At 37.4% G+C, this 14,355-nt stretch overlaps 1 protein-coding gene across 9 annotated transcripts in view; it reads left to right on the top strand.

The window, feature by feature from the left end:
- NUBPL (NUBP iron-sulfur cluster assembly factor, mitochondrial) overlaps positions 1-14,355 on the top strand; it is a 259,893-nt gene that overhangs the window by 231,118 nt on the left and 14,420 nt on the right. Inside the window, exon 10 of one of the 9 annotated variants that reach the window (XM_073211394.1) lies at positions 6,619-6,732. The exons of the other annotated variants lie outside the window; for them this stretch is intronic. Within the exon in view, the coding sequence (XP_073067495.1) occupies positions 6,619-6,717 (99 nt within the window). The 3' untranslated portion in view covers positions 6,718-6,732. Of the gene's footprint in view, positions 1-6,618; positions 6,733-14,355 lie in introns of those variants that run through there. 9 annotated transcript variants of the gene reach the window in all.

Below are 14,355 nucleotides of genomic sequence, written 5' to 3'. Positions count from 1 at the left end.
CTGATAATTAGCGATGTGGAGCATCTTTTCATGTGTCTGTTGGCCATCCGTATTTCTTTTTTAGAGAACTGTCTGTTCAGCTCCTCTGCCCATTTTTTAATTGGGTTATTTGTTTTTTGTCTGTTGAGGCGTGTGAGCTCTTTATATATTCTGGACGTCAAGCCTTTATTGGATCTGTCATTTTCAAATATATTCTTCCATACTGTAGGGTTCCTTTTTGTTCTATTGATGGTGTCTTTTGCTGTACAGAAGCTTTTCAGCTTAATGTAGTCCCACTTGCTCATTTTTGCTGTTGTTTTCCTTGCCTGGGGAGATATGTTCAAGAAGAGGTCACTCATGTTTATGTCTAAGAGGTTTTTGCCTAAGTTTTTTTCCAAGAGTTTAATGGTTTCATGACTTACATTCAGGTCTTTGATCCATTTTGAGTTTACCTTCGTATATGGGGTGAGACAATGGTCCAGTTTCATTCTCCTACATGTGGCTGTCCAGTTTTGCCAGCACCATCTGTTGAAGAGACTGTCATTTTGCCATTGTATGTCCATGGCTCCTTTATCAAATATTAATTGACCATATATGTTTGGGTTAATTTCTGGGGTCTCTAATCTGTTCCACTGGTCTGTGGCTCTGTTCTTCTGCCAGTACCAAATTGTCTTGATTACTATGGCTTTGTAGTAGAGCTTGAAGTTGGGGAGTGAGATCCCCCCTACTTTATTCTTCTTTTTCAGGATTGCTTTGGCTATTCAGGGTCTTTGGTGTTTCCATATGAATTTTTGAATTATTTGCTCCAGTTCATTGAAGAATGTTGCTGGTAATTTGAGAGGGATTGCATCAAATCTCTATATTACTTTGGGCAGGATGGTCATTTTGACAATATTAATTCTTTCTAGCCATGAGCATGGGATGAATTTCCATTTGTTAATGTCCCCTCTAATTTCTCTTAAGAGTGACTTGTAGTTTTCAGGGTATAGGTCTTTCACTTCTTTGGTTAGGTTTATTCCTAGGTATTTTATTCTTTTTGAGGCAATGGTGAATGGAATTGTTTTCCTGATTTCTCTTTCTATTGATTCATTGTTAGTGTATAGGAAAGCTACAGATTTGTGTGTGTTAATTTTGTATCCTGCAACTTTGCTGTATTCCGATATCAGTTCTAGTAGTTTTGGAGTGGAGTCTTTAGGGTTTTTTATGTACAATATCATGTCATCTTCAAATAGTGACAGTTTAACTTCTTCTTTACCAATCTGGATTCCTTGTATTTCTTTGTTTTGTCTAATTGCCGTGGCTATGACCTCCAGTACTATGTTAAATAACAGTGAGGAGAGTGGGCATCCCTGTCTGGTTCCCGATCTCAGAGGAAATGCTTTCAGCTTCTCACTGTTCAGTATAATGTTGGCTGTGGGTTTATCATATATGGCCTTTATTATGTTGAGGTACTTGCCCTCTATTCCCATTTTGCTGAGAGCTTTTATCATTTATTGATGTTGAATTTTGTCAAATGCTTTTTCAGCATCTATGGAGATGATCATGTGGTTTTTGTCTTTCTTTTTGTTGATGTGGTGGATGATGTTGATGGATTTTCGAATGTTGTACCATCCTTGCATCCCTGGGATGAATCCCACTTGGTCATGGTGTATGATCCTTTTGATATACTGTTGAATTCTGTTTGCTAATATTTTATTGAGTATTTTTGCATCTACATTCATCAGGGATATTGGTCTGTAATTTTCTTTTTGGTGGGGTCTTTGCCTGGTTTTGGTATTAGGGTGATGTTGGCTTCATAGAATAAGTTTGGGAGTATTCCCTCCTCTTCTATTTTTTGGAACACTTTAAGGAGAATGGGTATTATGTCTTCTCTGTGTGTCTGATAAAATTCCGAGGTAAATCCGTCCAGCCCCGGGGTTTTGTTCTTGGGTAGTTTTTTGATTACCGTTTCAATTACTTTGCTCATAATTGGTTTAACTTTTGTGTTTCTTCCTTGGTCAGTCTTCGGAGGTTGTATTTTTCTAGGAAGTTGTCCATTTCTTCTAGGTTTTCCAGCTTGTTGGCATATAGGTTTTCATAGTAGTCTTTAATAATTCTTTGTATTTCTGTGGAGTCAGTCGTGATTTTTCCATTCTCATTTCTGATTATGTTCATTTGTGTTGATTCTCTTTTTCTCTTAATAAGTTTGGCTAGAGGCTTATCTCTTTCGTTTATTTTCTCAAAGAACCAGCTCTTGGTTTCGTTGATTTTTGCTATTGTTTTATTCTTCTCTATTTTGTTTATTTCTTCTCTGATCTTTATTATGTCCCTCCTTCTGCTGACTTTAGGCCTCATTTGTTCTTCTTTTTCCAGTATCGATAATTGTGATGTTAGACTATTCATTTGGGATTGTTCTTCCTTCTTCAAGCGTGCCTGGATTGCTATATACTTTCCTCTTAAGACTGCTTTCGCTGCGTCCCACAGAAGTTGGGGCTTAGTGTTGTTGTTGTCATTTGTTTCTATATATTCTTTGATCTCTATTTTGATTTATTCATTGATCCATTGATTATTTAGTAGCATGTTGTTAAGCCTCCATGTGTTTGTGAGCCTTTTTGTTTTCTTTGTAGAATTTATTTCTAGTTTTATACCTTTGTGGTCTGAAAAATTGATTGTTAGAATTTCAATCTTTTTGAATTTACTGAGGCTCTTTTTGTGAGCTAGTATGTGGTCTATTCTGGAGAATGTTCCATGTGCACTTGAGAAGAATGTATATCCTGTTGCTTTTGGATGTAGAGTTCTATAGATGTCTATTAGGTCCATCTGTTCTAGTGTGTTGTTCAGTGCCTGCATGTCCTTACTTGTTTTCTGCCCGGTGGATCTATCCTTTGGGGTGAGTGGTGTGTTGAAGTCTCCTACAATGAATGCATTGCAGTCTATTTCCCTCTTTAGTTCTGTTAGTATTTGCTTCACATATGCTGGTGCTCCTGTATTGGGTGCATATGTATTTAGAATGGTTATATCCTCTTGTTGGACTGAGCCCTTTATCATTATTCAGTGTCCTTCTTTATCTCTTGTTACTTTCTTTATTTTGAAGTCTATTTTGTCTGATATTAGTACTGCAACCCCTGCTTTCTTCTCACTGTTGTTTGCCTGAAATATGTTTTTCCATCCCTTGACTTTTAGTCTATGCTTGTCTTTGGGTTTAAGGTGAGTTTCTTGTAAGCAGCATATAGATGGGTCTTGCTTTTTTATCCATTCTATTACTCTGTGTCTTTTGATTCATGCATTAAGTCCATTTACATTTAGGGTGACTATTGAGAGATATGTACTTATTGCCATTGTAGGCTTTAGATTCATGGTTACCAAAGGTTCAAGGTTAGCTTCTTTAGTATCTTACTGCTAACTTAGCTCGCTTATTGAGCTGTTATATACACTGTCTGGAGATTCTTTTCTTCTCTCCCTTCTTATTCCTCCTCCTCCATTCTTCATATGTTGTGTGTTTTGTTTTGTGCTCTTTTTAGGAGTGCTCCCATCTAGAGCAGTCCCTGTAGGATGCCCTGTAGAGGTGGTTTGTGGGAAGCAAATTCCCTCAGCTTTTGCTTGTCTGGAAATTGTTTAATCCCGCCATCATATTTAAATGATAGTCGTGCTGGATACAGTATCCTTGGTTCAAGGCCGTTCTGTTTCATTGCATTAAATATATCATGCCATTCTCTTCTATCCTGTAGGGTTTCTGTCGAGAAGTCTGATGTTATCCTGATGGGTTTTCCTTTATAGGTGACCTTTTTCTCTCTAGCTGCCTTTAAAACTCTTTCCTTGTCCTTGATCCTTGCCATTTTAATTACTATGTGTCTTGGTGTTGTCCTCCTTGGATCCTTTCTGTTGGGGGTTCTGTGTATTTCCGTGGTCTGTTCGATTATTTCCTCCCCCAGTTTGGGGAAGTTTTCAGCAATTATTTCTTCAAAGAGACTTTCTATCCCTTTTTCTCTTCTTCTACTGGTACCCCTATAATATGAATATTATTCCTTTTGGTTTGGTCACATAGTTCTCTTAGTGTTGTTTCATTCCTGGAGATCCTTTTATCTCTCTCTATGTCAGCTTCTATATGTTCCTGTTCTCTGGTTTCTATTCCTTCAATGGCCTCTTGCATCTTATCCATTCTGCTTATAATGCCTTCCAGGGTTTTTTTCACTTCTGTGATCTCCTTGCTGACATCTGTGACCTCCCTCCGGACTTCATCCCATTGCTCTTGCATTTTTCTCTGCATCTCATCCCATTGCTCTTGCATTTTTCTCTGCATCTCTGTCAGCATGTTCATGATTTTTATTTTGAATTCTTTTTCAGGAGGACTGGTTAGGTCTGTCTCCTTCTCAGGTGTTGTCTCTGTGATCTTTGTCTGCCTGTAGTTTTGCCTTTTCATGGTGATAGAGATAGTGTGCAGAGCTGGTACAAGTGATCGCTGGAAGAGCTTCCCTTCTTCTTGGTTTGTGGCCTTCCTCTCCTGGGAGAATAGCGACCTCTAGTGGCTATGCTTGTCAGCTGTGCGCAGATAGGGGTTCTGCTACCTGCCCGTTTGCTATGGAGTTTATCTCCGCTGTTGCTTTGGGCGTGATCTGGCTGGGGCTGCTCCTCCAAAATGGTGGAGCCCCATTGGAGGGGGACCGGCCAGGAGGGTATTTATCTCCATAATGGGCCTCTGTGCTCCATGTTGCCCAGGGGGTTAGAGTGCCCAGAGGTCCCTACATTCCCTGCCTCTGGGCTAAGTGTCCTGTCTTGGCCCTTTAAGACTTCCAAAAAGCACTCTCCAAACCAAAACAACAACAGCAACTGTGAAAGAGAAAAAAAAAAAAGTTAAAAAAATAAAAAGGAAAAAAAAAGGGGAAAAACGCATGATTTTCTTTGTCCTCAGGCTCTGGTCTCAGGCACCCACTCACCGGTATTGCTGCCCTGTTTCCCTAGTATTGGGGTCCCTGTCCCTTTAAGGCTTCCAAAAAGCACTCGCCAAAAAAAAAAAAAAACCTCTCCCGTTTCTTTCCACCCTCATGGGGGTGGGGCGCTCGGGTCCCACCGGGCCGGGGCTTGTATCTTACCCCCTTCGCGAGGCACTGGGTTCTCACAGGTGTGGATGTGGTCTGGATGTTTTCCTGTGTCCTCTGGTCTCTATTTTAGGAAGAGTTGTCTTTGTTATATTTTCATAGATATATGTGGTTTTAGGAGGAGATTTCCGCTGCTCTACTCTCGCCACCATTCTGGCTCCGTCTCTCGCTATTATTTTTATGAAATATCTTTTTCCATCCCTTCACTTTTAGTCTGTGTATGTCTTTGGGTTTGATTTGAGTCCCTTGTAGGTAGCATATAGATGGGTCTTGTCTATTTATTTTTATTTAACTCTTTGTCTCTTTATTGGTGCATTCATTCCATTTACATTTAGGGTGATTATCTATAGGTATATCCTTATTGCCATTGTAGGCTCTCGTTTTGTGATTAACGGCTTCAGCAGTAGCTTCCTTACTATTTAACAGTCTATCTTAAGTCACTTACTATGCTATTTCAAACATAATCTAAAGGTTCTTTTTTTTTCTCCATTCTCCTTCTTCTTCCTCTGCTGCTCTTTATACATTATTTGTCATATTCTTTACTGTTTGTGTATCTCCTGACTGACTTTGGGGGTAGTTGATTTTATTTCACATTTGCTTAGTAATTAATTGGTCTACTTCCTTTACTGTAGTTTGATTTTGTCTGGTGCCAGTTATTTATCCTTAGGAGCACTTCCATCTATAGCAGTCCATTTAAGGTATACTATAGAGACAGTTTGAGGGTGGTAAATTCCCTCCACTTTTGCTTATTTGGAAATAATTTAATCCCTGCTTCAAATTTAAATGTTAATCTTGTTGGCTGGAGTATTCTTGGTTGGAGGCCCTTCTGTTTCATTGCATTAAGTATATCATGCCACTCCCTTCTGGCCTGTAAGGTTTCTGCTGAGAAGTCTGATGATAGGCTGACGGAGTTTCCTTTATAAGTGATCTTTTTTCTTTCTCAGACCGCTTTCAGTTTTCTGTCCTTGTCCTTGATCTTTGCCACTTTAATTATTATATGTCTTGGTGTTGTCTTCTTAGGGTTTCTTGTGTTGGGAGACCTCTGTCTGCACTTCCCTGACCTGAGAGACTATTTCCTTTCACAGATGGGGGACATTTTCAGCAATTATTTCCTCAGAGAGACTTTCTATCTCTTTTTCTCTCTCTTCTTCTTCTGGAACCCCAAAATGTGAATATTGTTCTATTTGGATTTGTTACACAGCTCTCTTAATATTCTTTCATTCCTAGAGATCCTTTTTTCTCTCTGTGTCTCAGCTTCTTTGTTTTCCTGTTCTCTAATCTCTATTTCATTTACTATCTCCTCTACCTCATCTAATTTCCTCTTAAATGCCTCCATTGTATGTTTTATTTCAGCTACTGTATTTTTCAAAGTTTTTATTTCTTTCTTGAAGTTCTCCTGGTATCTTGAATATTTTTCTGTAGCTCCATGAGCATGTTTATGACTTTTATTTTGAAATCTTTATCAAGAAGATCAGTGATTTTAGTTTCATTGAGCCCTCTTTCTGGCATTGTTTTCCTACGGTTTTGTTTGGACAAGATTCTTTCACTGTTTCATTTTTTTTAGTGTGTCCTATGGAATAATAACTTTGGTGCCATTCAGTGCCTAGAAGTTCTACTTCTGGAGCTGCTGAGTACCTGCAGCAATGGTCAGGGTTGCAGGTGAGTGGAAACAGTGCCTTCCAGAAGGAAGAGCTCTTTACTGTCTTTCTGGCTGTAATGCTCACCTTTCCTGCCAAGGATGAGGCTCTGTGCTATGCCCCTGTAGCTGCCATAGGCAGGTCCACCCTCTGTCTGTCTTGGCATCATGGTGGGACAGCAGGACAGTGGGACTAGTGTCTACCAGGAGGTAGGAGTGGCAGGCTGCCTACTGCAGTGTGGGTTCTTGGGGTTGTATTGCCAGCCAGAGGGATGGAGACACTGAAGCTTCTGAGAATTCCCAACCTGCTAGGGTGATCATGCTGGGATGATTTTATCCACGTGCACTTTCTCCTATGTATTGACCTCTGTGTAATCTTTGCCCTTTTATAGTCCCTCTTACTGCTGGAAAGTCTTTCAATGTGCCCACCTTTCTTTTTTTCCCAGGGGGACATCTTGTGCTCTCCACAAGCAGCTGAAATCTCAGTCTCTCTGACTGTTCCACTCATCTCTGACTTTTCCACTCTCCTGCTGCCCCACCATGATGCTAAGCCAGCCAGAGGGTGGACCTGCCTACGGCAGCTACAGGGGCATAGCACAGAGCCTCCTTCTCCTTTCCAACACCACTAATCTCCAGACACCACATAATGTGGGTTTGTACTCCCAGAGAAGATCTGCAGAGCTGGGTGTTCAGCAGTCCTGGGCTTCTGTTCCTTCCCTGCTCTGTTTCTCTTCCTCCTGCCTGTGGGCCAGGGTGGGAGGAGGGCTTCGGTCCTGCTGGACTGTGGCTTTGCTACTTTACCCTTTTCTGTGAGGTCTTTTCTTTCCCCCAGATGTAGAAATCAGTTCTGCAGTCTTCAGGTTGCTTTTTCAGGGTTAGTTGTATTTGCTGTATTTTTGTGTTTTATGGGATCTTGGGAGATTTCTGCCTCACTTCTCACACTGCCATCTTTTTCCTCTCTCCGGATGGAAGTTTAATAATGCAGATGTCATGGAATATAACACAGTGAAAGATTCCAGGGAATGAGAGGGGTCTCCATTTAATTTGCTTACTATTGGGGTTCTGATTATAGGCAAGTGAGGATAACCTGGTAGATTGAAAAATGGGGAGGAGTTAAGGGGCCATGGGTTCTGTTGACAGCCAGGAGACATACAATGAGGATATTAAGGGGAAAGGGAGTTCCATGGTAGCAAAAGGGAATGAAGAGTAAGACTCTAGTGGAGCAAAGAGTGGTAAAGATGGTTCAAATAAGGCCTTCCTTTATAACTGTTCTTCTAATTCTTATGCCAAATTGACCCACTAAACTGTATTGACTCATTGTTTTAGGCTATCTTGTTTCATGAACAAAATCCTGTAGTCCATTAACTTGTCATCTTGTTTGGTGACTTCCACATACAACCCAGTGACCCACCTTCTTTGAATGTTGTCTGTTAAGTACTATGTAACCCTGAACAAATAATTTAGTTTTCAGTATTTTGTGATCCCCCTCATTAGGTCACTGTGGTAGTTAAATGAGATTATACACACAGTACTTAGTATAGATCTTTAGCACATGGTACTGTGAAGGATAGCTCTGCATGCTATTGTTACAGTGGTAGATTTTAGAGATCATTATAAGCCCTCATTTTAGAATTCAAGTCATAGGGTAGTGGAGTTGTACCTCATGTACCTCAGCTTGTTAGTTGGTCCCTGAGAGGAACATGAATGCAGACCTCCCCATTCATTGTTCTTTCTATACCAGACTACTTCTGAAAGAGAGACAAGAACTCCCATCTCATTTTTTTAAACTGTAGTATCTGTACACAAGTTTCAAGGAATATACTAAAACTGGTTCAAGGCTAATGGAGAATAGAAAAGCACTTATGAATCTAATCTATTTCAGTTACTATTCATTCTCTATTTAATAGAGAGGTTTTGCTCTTCATTTTGTTTTTATATCATAGCTTTTAATCTTTGTGACAATCTCTAGTCAGCAAGAAGTTAACCTGATTGTAACCTTGAGAAAATGGACTATAGTTGCCTAAAAATCTTGCTTGTACTTACCTGAATCTGAGTTTAAAATGCCAAAAAGAAATTAAAATCGAGGCCTTTGAGACTGCTTAATTCAGTATATTTAGACACAAAAATCCAATATTTCAGAACAATGTTGATATTTCAAGAGAGTCAATTTTTTAAAAGTTAGTAATGGAAGTACCTTTCTGAGCCAATGATGGGTTGGAATAAAGTAAAAGTGCCATGTAAAAAGTATGTGGTGGCTGATGCTAGGCAGGCATGTAGCATTTACTTCCAGTAAAACTAGCTGAAGTAAAAGAAAAAAAAGGATTTTATGAGACATTAAAAACATGATTGAGCATGCTTACAGCTGCATCTCCATGGAGTTATGTAAATTAAGCTATGGGAAAGCTTCTGTTTTCTTATGTTTCTGCTAAAAAAGGATAAGCAAAATAGCTCTACAATAAACAACAAATAGCTTAATAACAAATTATTAATACAGTAAAAGCTTTTTGACGGGTAAGAGGTGGTCATGTAGACTTGAATTCTTTCCTATTTGGAAATTTTTCGTGAATAAAACTGTAATATGGATATTCTAATGTTCTTCCTTATTATATTAGCTGCCCCTATTCAAAACTCACTGATTACAAAGGATTTCTCTTAAAAAAACTAGGCACTTTTAAAAAATCTTTTTAATGTCAACACTCAGGTTCTCTTTTAAATTTTCTCCGACCATAACCCATGTGCTGAAATAGTTGTCTGCCACACAGACTGAATATCTTAATAAGTGTTTTTTCCTCTTTTTAATTAAATAAATATATGTATGAGTGTATGTGACTATTTTATGAGCTTCTGAACAGAATGAGATAACCAAACACACATGAGTGTTAACATATTCGGTATAATTTCAAGTAGAGAAACTTGACAGTTCATCTTCCCTGTATAGTCTTAAAGGTAAATGTTTCATTTGTGTTCAATATTTTAAAATATTCGTAAATCACAGATCCTGATGAAAGTTTTTGTGCATTTCTGGGACCTTAGAAGAACATTAAATGGACTACTAAAAGTTCTATAGTCAGACTTTAATTGTCTACAGCAGCACTGTCCAATGGAAGTATAATGCAAACCGCAAATGTAATTTTAAAGTCTTTGTAGTAGCCATATTTTTAAAAGTAGAAAAAAAACAAGTGAAGCTAATTTTAATAATATACTTTAATCAGTATAAATCTGTATATTCAAAATATTATCATTTCAACATGAAATCAATATAAAATTAAGAGCCAACCAACAAAGGAATTATATTTTAAAAAATACTAGGAATTCTTACAATTTAATGAGAAAAAACATATAATCAAGGGCAAAAATACACAAGAGACCTAAACAGACACTTCACATAGGAGAATATACTAACGACCAACAAATATGCAAAAATTTGCTCAACTTTATTAAGAACTATGGCAGTGTAAATTAAAACCACAATACGAAGATTGCTGGGCACGGGGGTCAGGAAGAATGGGGATGAACTGGGATGGCCCTACACCACTGCATCTTTCACCACCTCTAGCCAAAGGAAACCTTTAGAGTGTAGTGCTTTCATTTCCATTCCCAAATCTCATGCTGCTTTACTTGTGGTGAACTTTAATGAGGAGCCATATAGGGAAGAAGATTCTAGGAAATACAGTTCCCAGAATAAACAGATTGACAATTGAACAGTCCACAATGAGATACTACTACACACTCACCATACTTACTAATATGGAAAAAGACTGACGATACCTAAAGTCAGAGCTGTGTCACAGCTGGAAATCTTATACACTGCAAATGGGGGTGTAAATTGGTAGAAGTCTATTTGAAAACTTTGGCATTTTTTTACTAAAGTTACATATACATAACCTAATTCTAGCAAAAAAAAAAGACACATATAAAAACATTGATAGACACGTTTTTTATAATAGCCAAAATCTGAAAATGACATAAAAGATCCAACAAGAGAAGAAGAGATTTTATGTTCTTTTACTCATACTGAGTCTTCGATAACCAGTGTGTACTTTATACCTACAGAACATCTCAATTCAGACTACATTTCAAGTGTTCAGTAGCCACATGTGACTAGTGGCTACATTATTAGATACTACAGATTTAGAACCCCAGTATTTCCCAGCTTATCTGGGTTTAGACTTTGTTTCAGTTTTTCCTTGGAGTGTCAGGTGAGAAGAATAGATTATTGTTCCTCCCAAAGACCTCATCTTAGTTTTACTGCTCCTTCTCTCTTTCTACAGGATATTTTCTATTTAAAACAGTTGGTTCGTGTGTGGGTTCACAAGATCCCAATAAAAAAGCATTTGGTTATTTTTAATTCTTTATTGGCCATTCTTTACATGACCACCTTTTTTAAAAGAAAACATTTTATTGAAGTATGGTATACATACACAAATGGGCATAAAATCTTAGTGTAGCTCAATGAATTTTTACAAAGCAAACATACCGATTGTATTCAAGAAACAGAATATTACCAGTACTGCAGAAGCTCCTGCCTTGTGCCATGTCCTGGTTACTGTCCCCAAAGTAGAACCCATATTTAATAGTATAGATTAGTTTCACCTGTTTGTGAACTTTATGTAAATGGAATAAGTATATATTTTTGTGTGGCTTATTCTGCTTAAACTTATGTTGGAGGGATTCACTCCTACTCTTGATTGTAGCTTACCTCTTTCATTCTCATTGCCGTGGAGCATTCCATCATGTGAATATACCACACTGACTTGTCCCTTTTACTGTTGGTAGACATTTGGGTAGTTTTACATTTTGTGATAATTAGTGCTATTTACAAATATTTTTGCGCATGTCTTGGTGAATATTATGTTCACATTTTTGTTAATATATAACTGAGTATAATTACTGTGCTACAGTATAAGCATATATCAGTTTAAGTAGATAATTAGTAAACAGTTTTACAAAATGGTTATACCAATTTGCCCTCAACTGAAACTGAGTTGTAGTTGCTTCATGTCCTCACCAACATATGGCATTTGTTACTGTAGTCATGTAGATATCCATCTATTTGAATCAGGTCTTAAGCATAAATGTAAGGTATTTAACTGTGGTTCTAATTTTCATTTCTCTGATGATAATGAAGTTGAACTTTTTTTTCTTATATTTGAATATCATGAAGTACCTGTTAAGTCTTTTGATCATTTCTCTATTGTATTATCTGATTTTTTAAATTGATTTTTAGTTCTTTATATATTCCAGGTAAAAGTCCTTCGTCTGGATGTATATTATAGGTACCATCTCCCACTCTGTAGCTTTCCTTTTTGCTCTCTTAATTATGTCTTCTGATAAGTTATTAATTTTAGTGTAGTCCAATTTAATAAAAAAGTTTTTATTTATGTTTAATGCCAACTTACATCGCTTGAAAAATCTTTGTCTCTGAGGTTATAAGTTTATTCTCCTGTTTTCTTCTAGAAGTGTTCTTGTTTTACTTTACATTTAGCTCTACAACCCATCTAGAATTAATTTTTGTGAATGGTGAGATATAGGTGTTACAACTTGTTTCCATGTGGATATCCAATAAATATGCAGTACTGTGTCATCACCACTATAAATCAGTGCCTTTCATGCATGCATTTGTTTTGGGCTCTCTGTTCTGTTTCATTACAACTCTTTTTTTAAGCAAAGAGGTACACATATAGAAAGTTCTTATGATAGGGGAATTCTAGAGTTAAGTGGGATTAGTTTATTCAAAATAACCTAGGAAGCAATATTTGGGCATTTATCTTTAAACTAGAAGTAGTTACATATTACCAGTAACAATCAAGTTTAGTGATCAAAAACCTGAATTTCAAACATTTAGAGGGTTATCTCCAAATTGTTTTGATCATACATCCTTATCAGTAAATGATGTTTGAGCATAGATGTTATATATATATTTATTTCTAAGTAAGCTTTATATATATATATATATAATATGTATCTATGTATAGTATACATATACTATTGTATTGATAGGTTATTTTCACTATAAAAGATATAAAATAGGAATTAGAAAAGGAAATCATAAAGCAGAAATAGAAATTCTAATATTTTCTTCCCCAACCTCTGTGTCAGCCAAGATGGGCAGAATTATGTGTATTAACAACCCCCAGATTTCAGTGGTTTAAAACAACACCAGTTTATTTCTCTCATGCTGCATGTTCGTTATGGCTTGACTTAAACACTTGTCTGTGTTGTTCTTAGTCTGACACCTAAACTGATGAAGCAGTCACTCTCTGGAAGCTCGCTGTCACAGGGACAGAGGAAAGGGTCATGGGAAATTGGCATGTAAAGCTTCTGCCTAGATGTGACACATGTCCCTTCTGTTCACATTTCTTTGCCCAAAACAAGTTACATGGCCTCACAAATTGCAGAGAAGAAAAATTCTAACCTTGTGTCCGGGAGAACCTGGAAATATTTTAGACAGTCTTAAAAACTATCACTACTGATATGATTGGTTTCAGAGAACCTGGATTTGGGTACATCTAAAAAAAAAACCCACAAAATAAGGACAATTCCTTTTAGTTTTTTCCAGTCCACGATGTTTTTAAAACCCTACAGTCCCAAGAAATGCATCAACTACAGTGATAGGCATAATGGTTTCTCATGCTTAAAAACCCCACAATAGCTTCTCTTTGCACCTGTTATATGACCCGGATACCTAACACGGCCCACAGGTCCCACCACTTCAGCCCCACCTTGTGCCTCGCACATCACACTTCAGCGGTGCTGGCCTTCGATTTCCTTGCAGATGTGTTTTCCCTGCTCTGTCCTGAGTGTTGTCCTCCCTTTCTCCTTGTTTTTAATCTGCTTATTGTTTCACTTTTAGGTCAAATACTTCCTCAAAGAAGTCCTCTGTGACTCCCAGGCTGGAGAGAGTCTTTACTGGCCTACACTCTCTTAATACTATAGAGAAGCTGTACCAATTTTTAAGTAGATTTTTGCACTATTATATGTTCATTCTGTTTCTGCAGTTAGCACACAAACTCCAAGGGGGCAAGGATCAAGTCTGTTTTCCTCACCACTATATTCTACTCCTTGTGTTTCGCCCAGTTACTGGCATATAATAGGGGCTCATTAAATATTGGATTTGATTACAGTTTTATGTCTATGACATTTTGTAGTCTGTATAGAGACCATGCTGAGACATTTATACAGACCATAGAGAAGAATTTGATAATAAGATGTTAATCACCCAAACTAAAAATATACTCTTGCTCCATACCTCTCTATGTCTTGGGGAGTCTAAGATTCCAGAGTAGAAACTTTTCCCATTCTGTCTAGATTGGAATATACCCTTACCCATATTTTCACATTATTCAAGTGTTTTTCCTTTTCCCATTTCTTGAGTGGTATTTTTATGTTTAAGTTGAAAGCCCTAAGTCAGGGCATATATCACATTTAACATAAATGGCAGTAAAACTGCCCAAGTAATGAGTATATTATATAGACACAGTGAATAAACACATAAGTTGTGTTTTCTTCTATCTTTTTAGAAGTGGTAGTGAATTACCAAAACATAGTATGATTTATTTTTGTGATACTTTGCATCAGCAACAGGGCATATATTAGATGCTTAGAAAAAATGCTTAGCTACAAATTTATGTCCTTCACTGTTTGTCTTTCTTTACATGTATTGTG

The sequence above is a fragment of the Manis javanica genome, chromosome 8, assembly GCF_040802235.1.
Source record: "Manis javanica isolate MJ-LG chromosome 8, MJ_LKY, whole genome shotgun sequence".
Lineage (NCBI taxonomy): Eukaryota > Metazoa > Chordata > Mammalia > Pholidota > Manidae > Manis > Manis javanica.
This window is presented reverse-complemented; position numbering and strand designations above follow the sequence as displayed.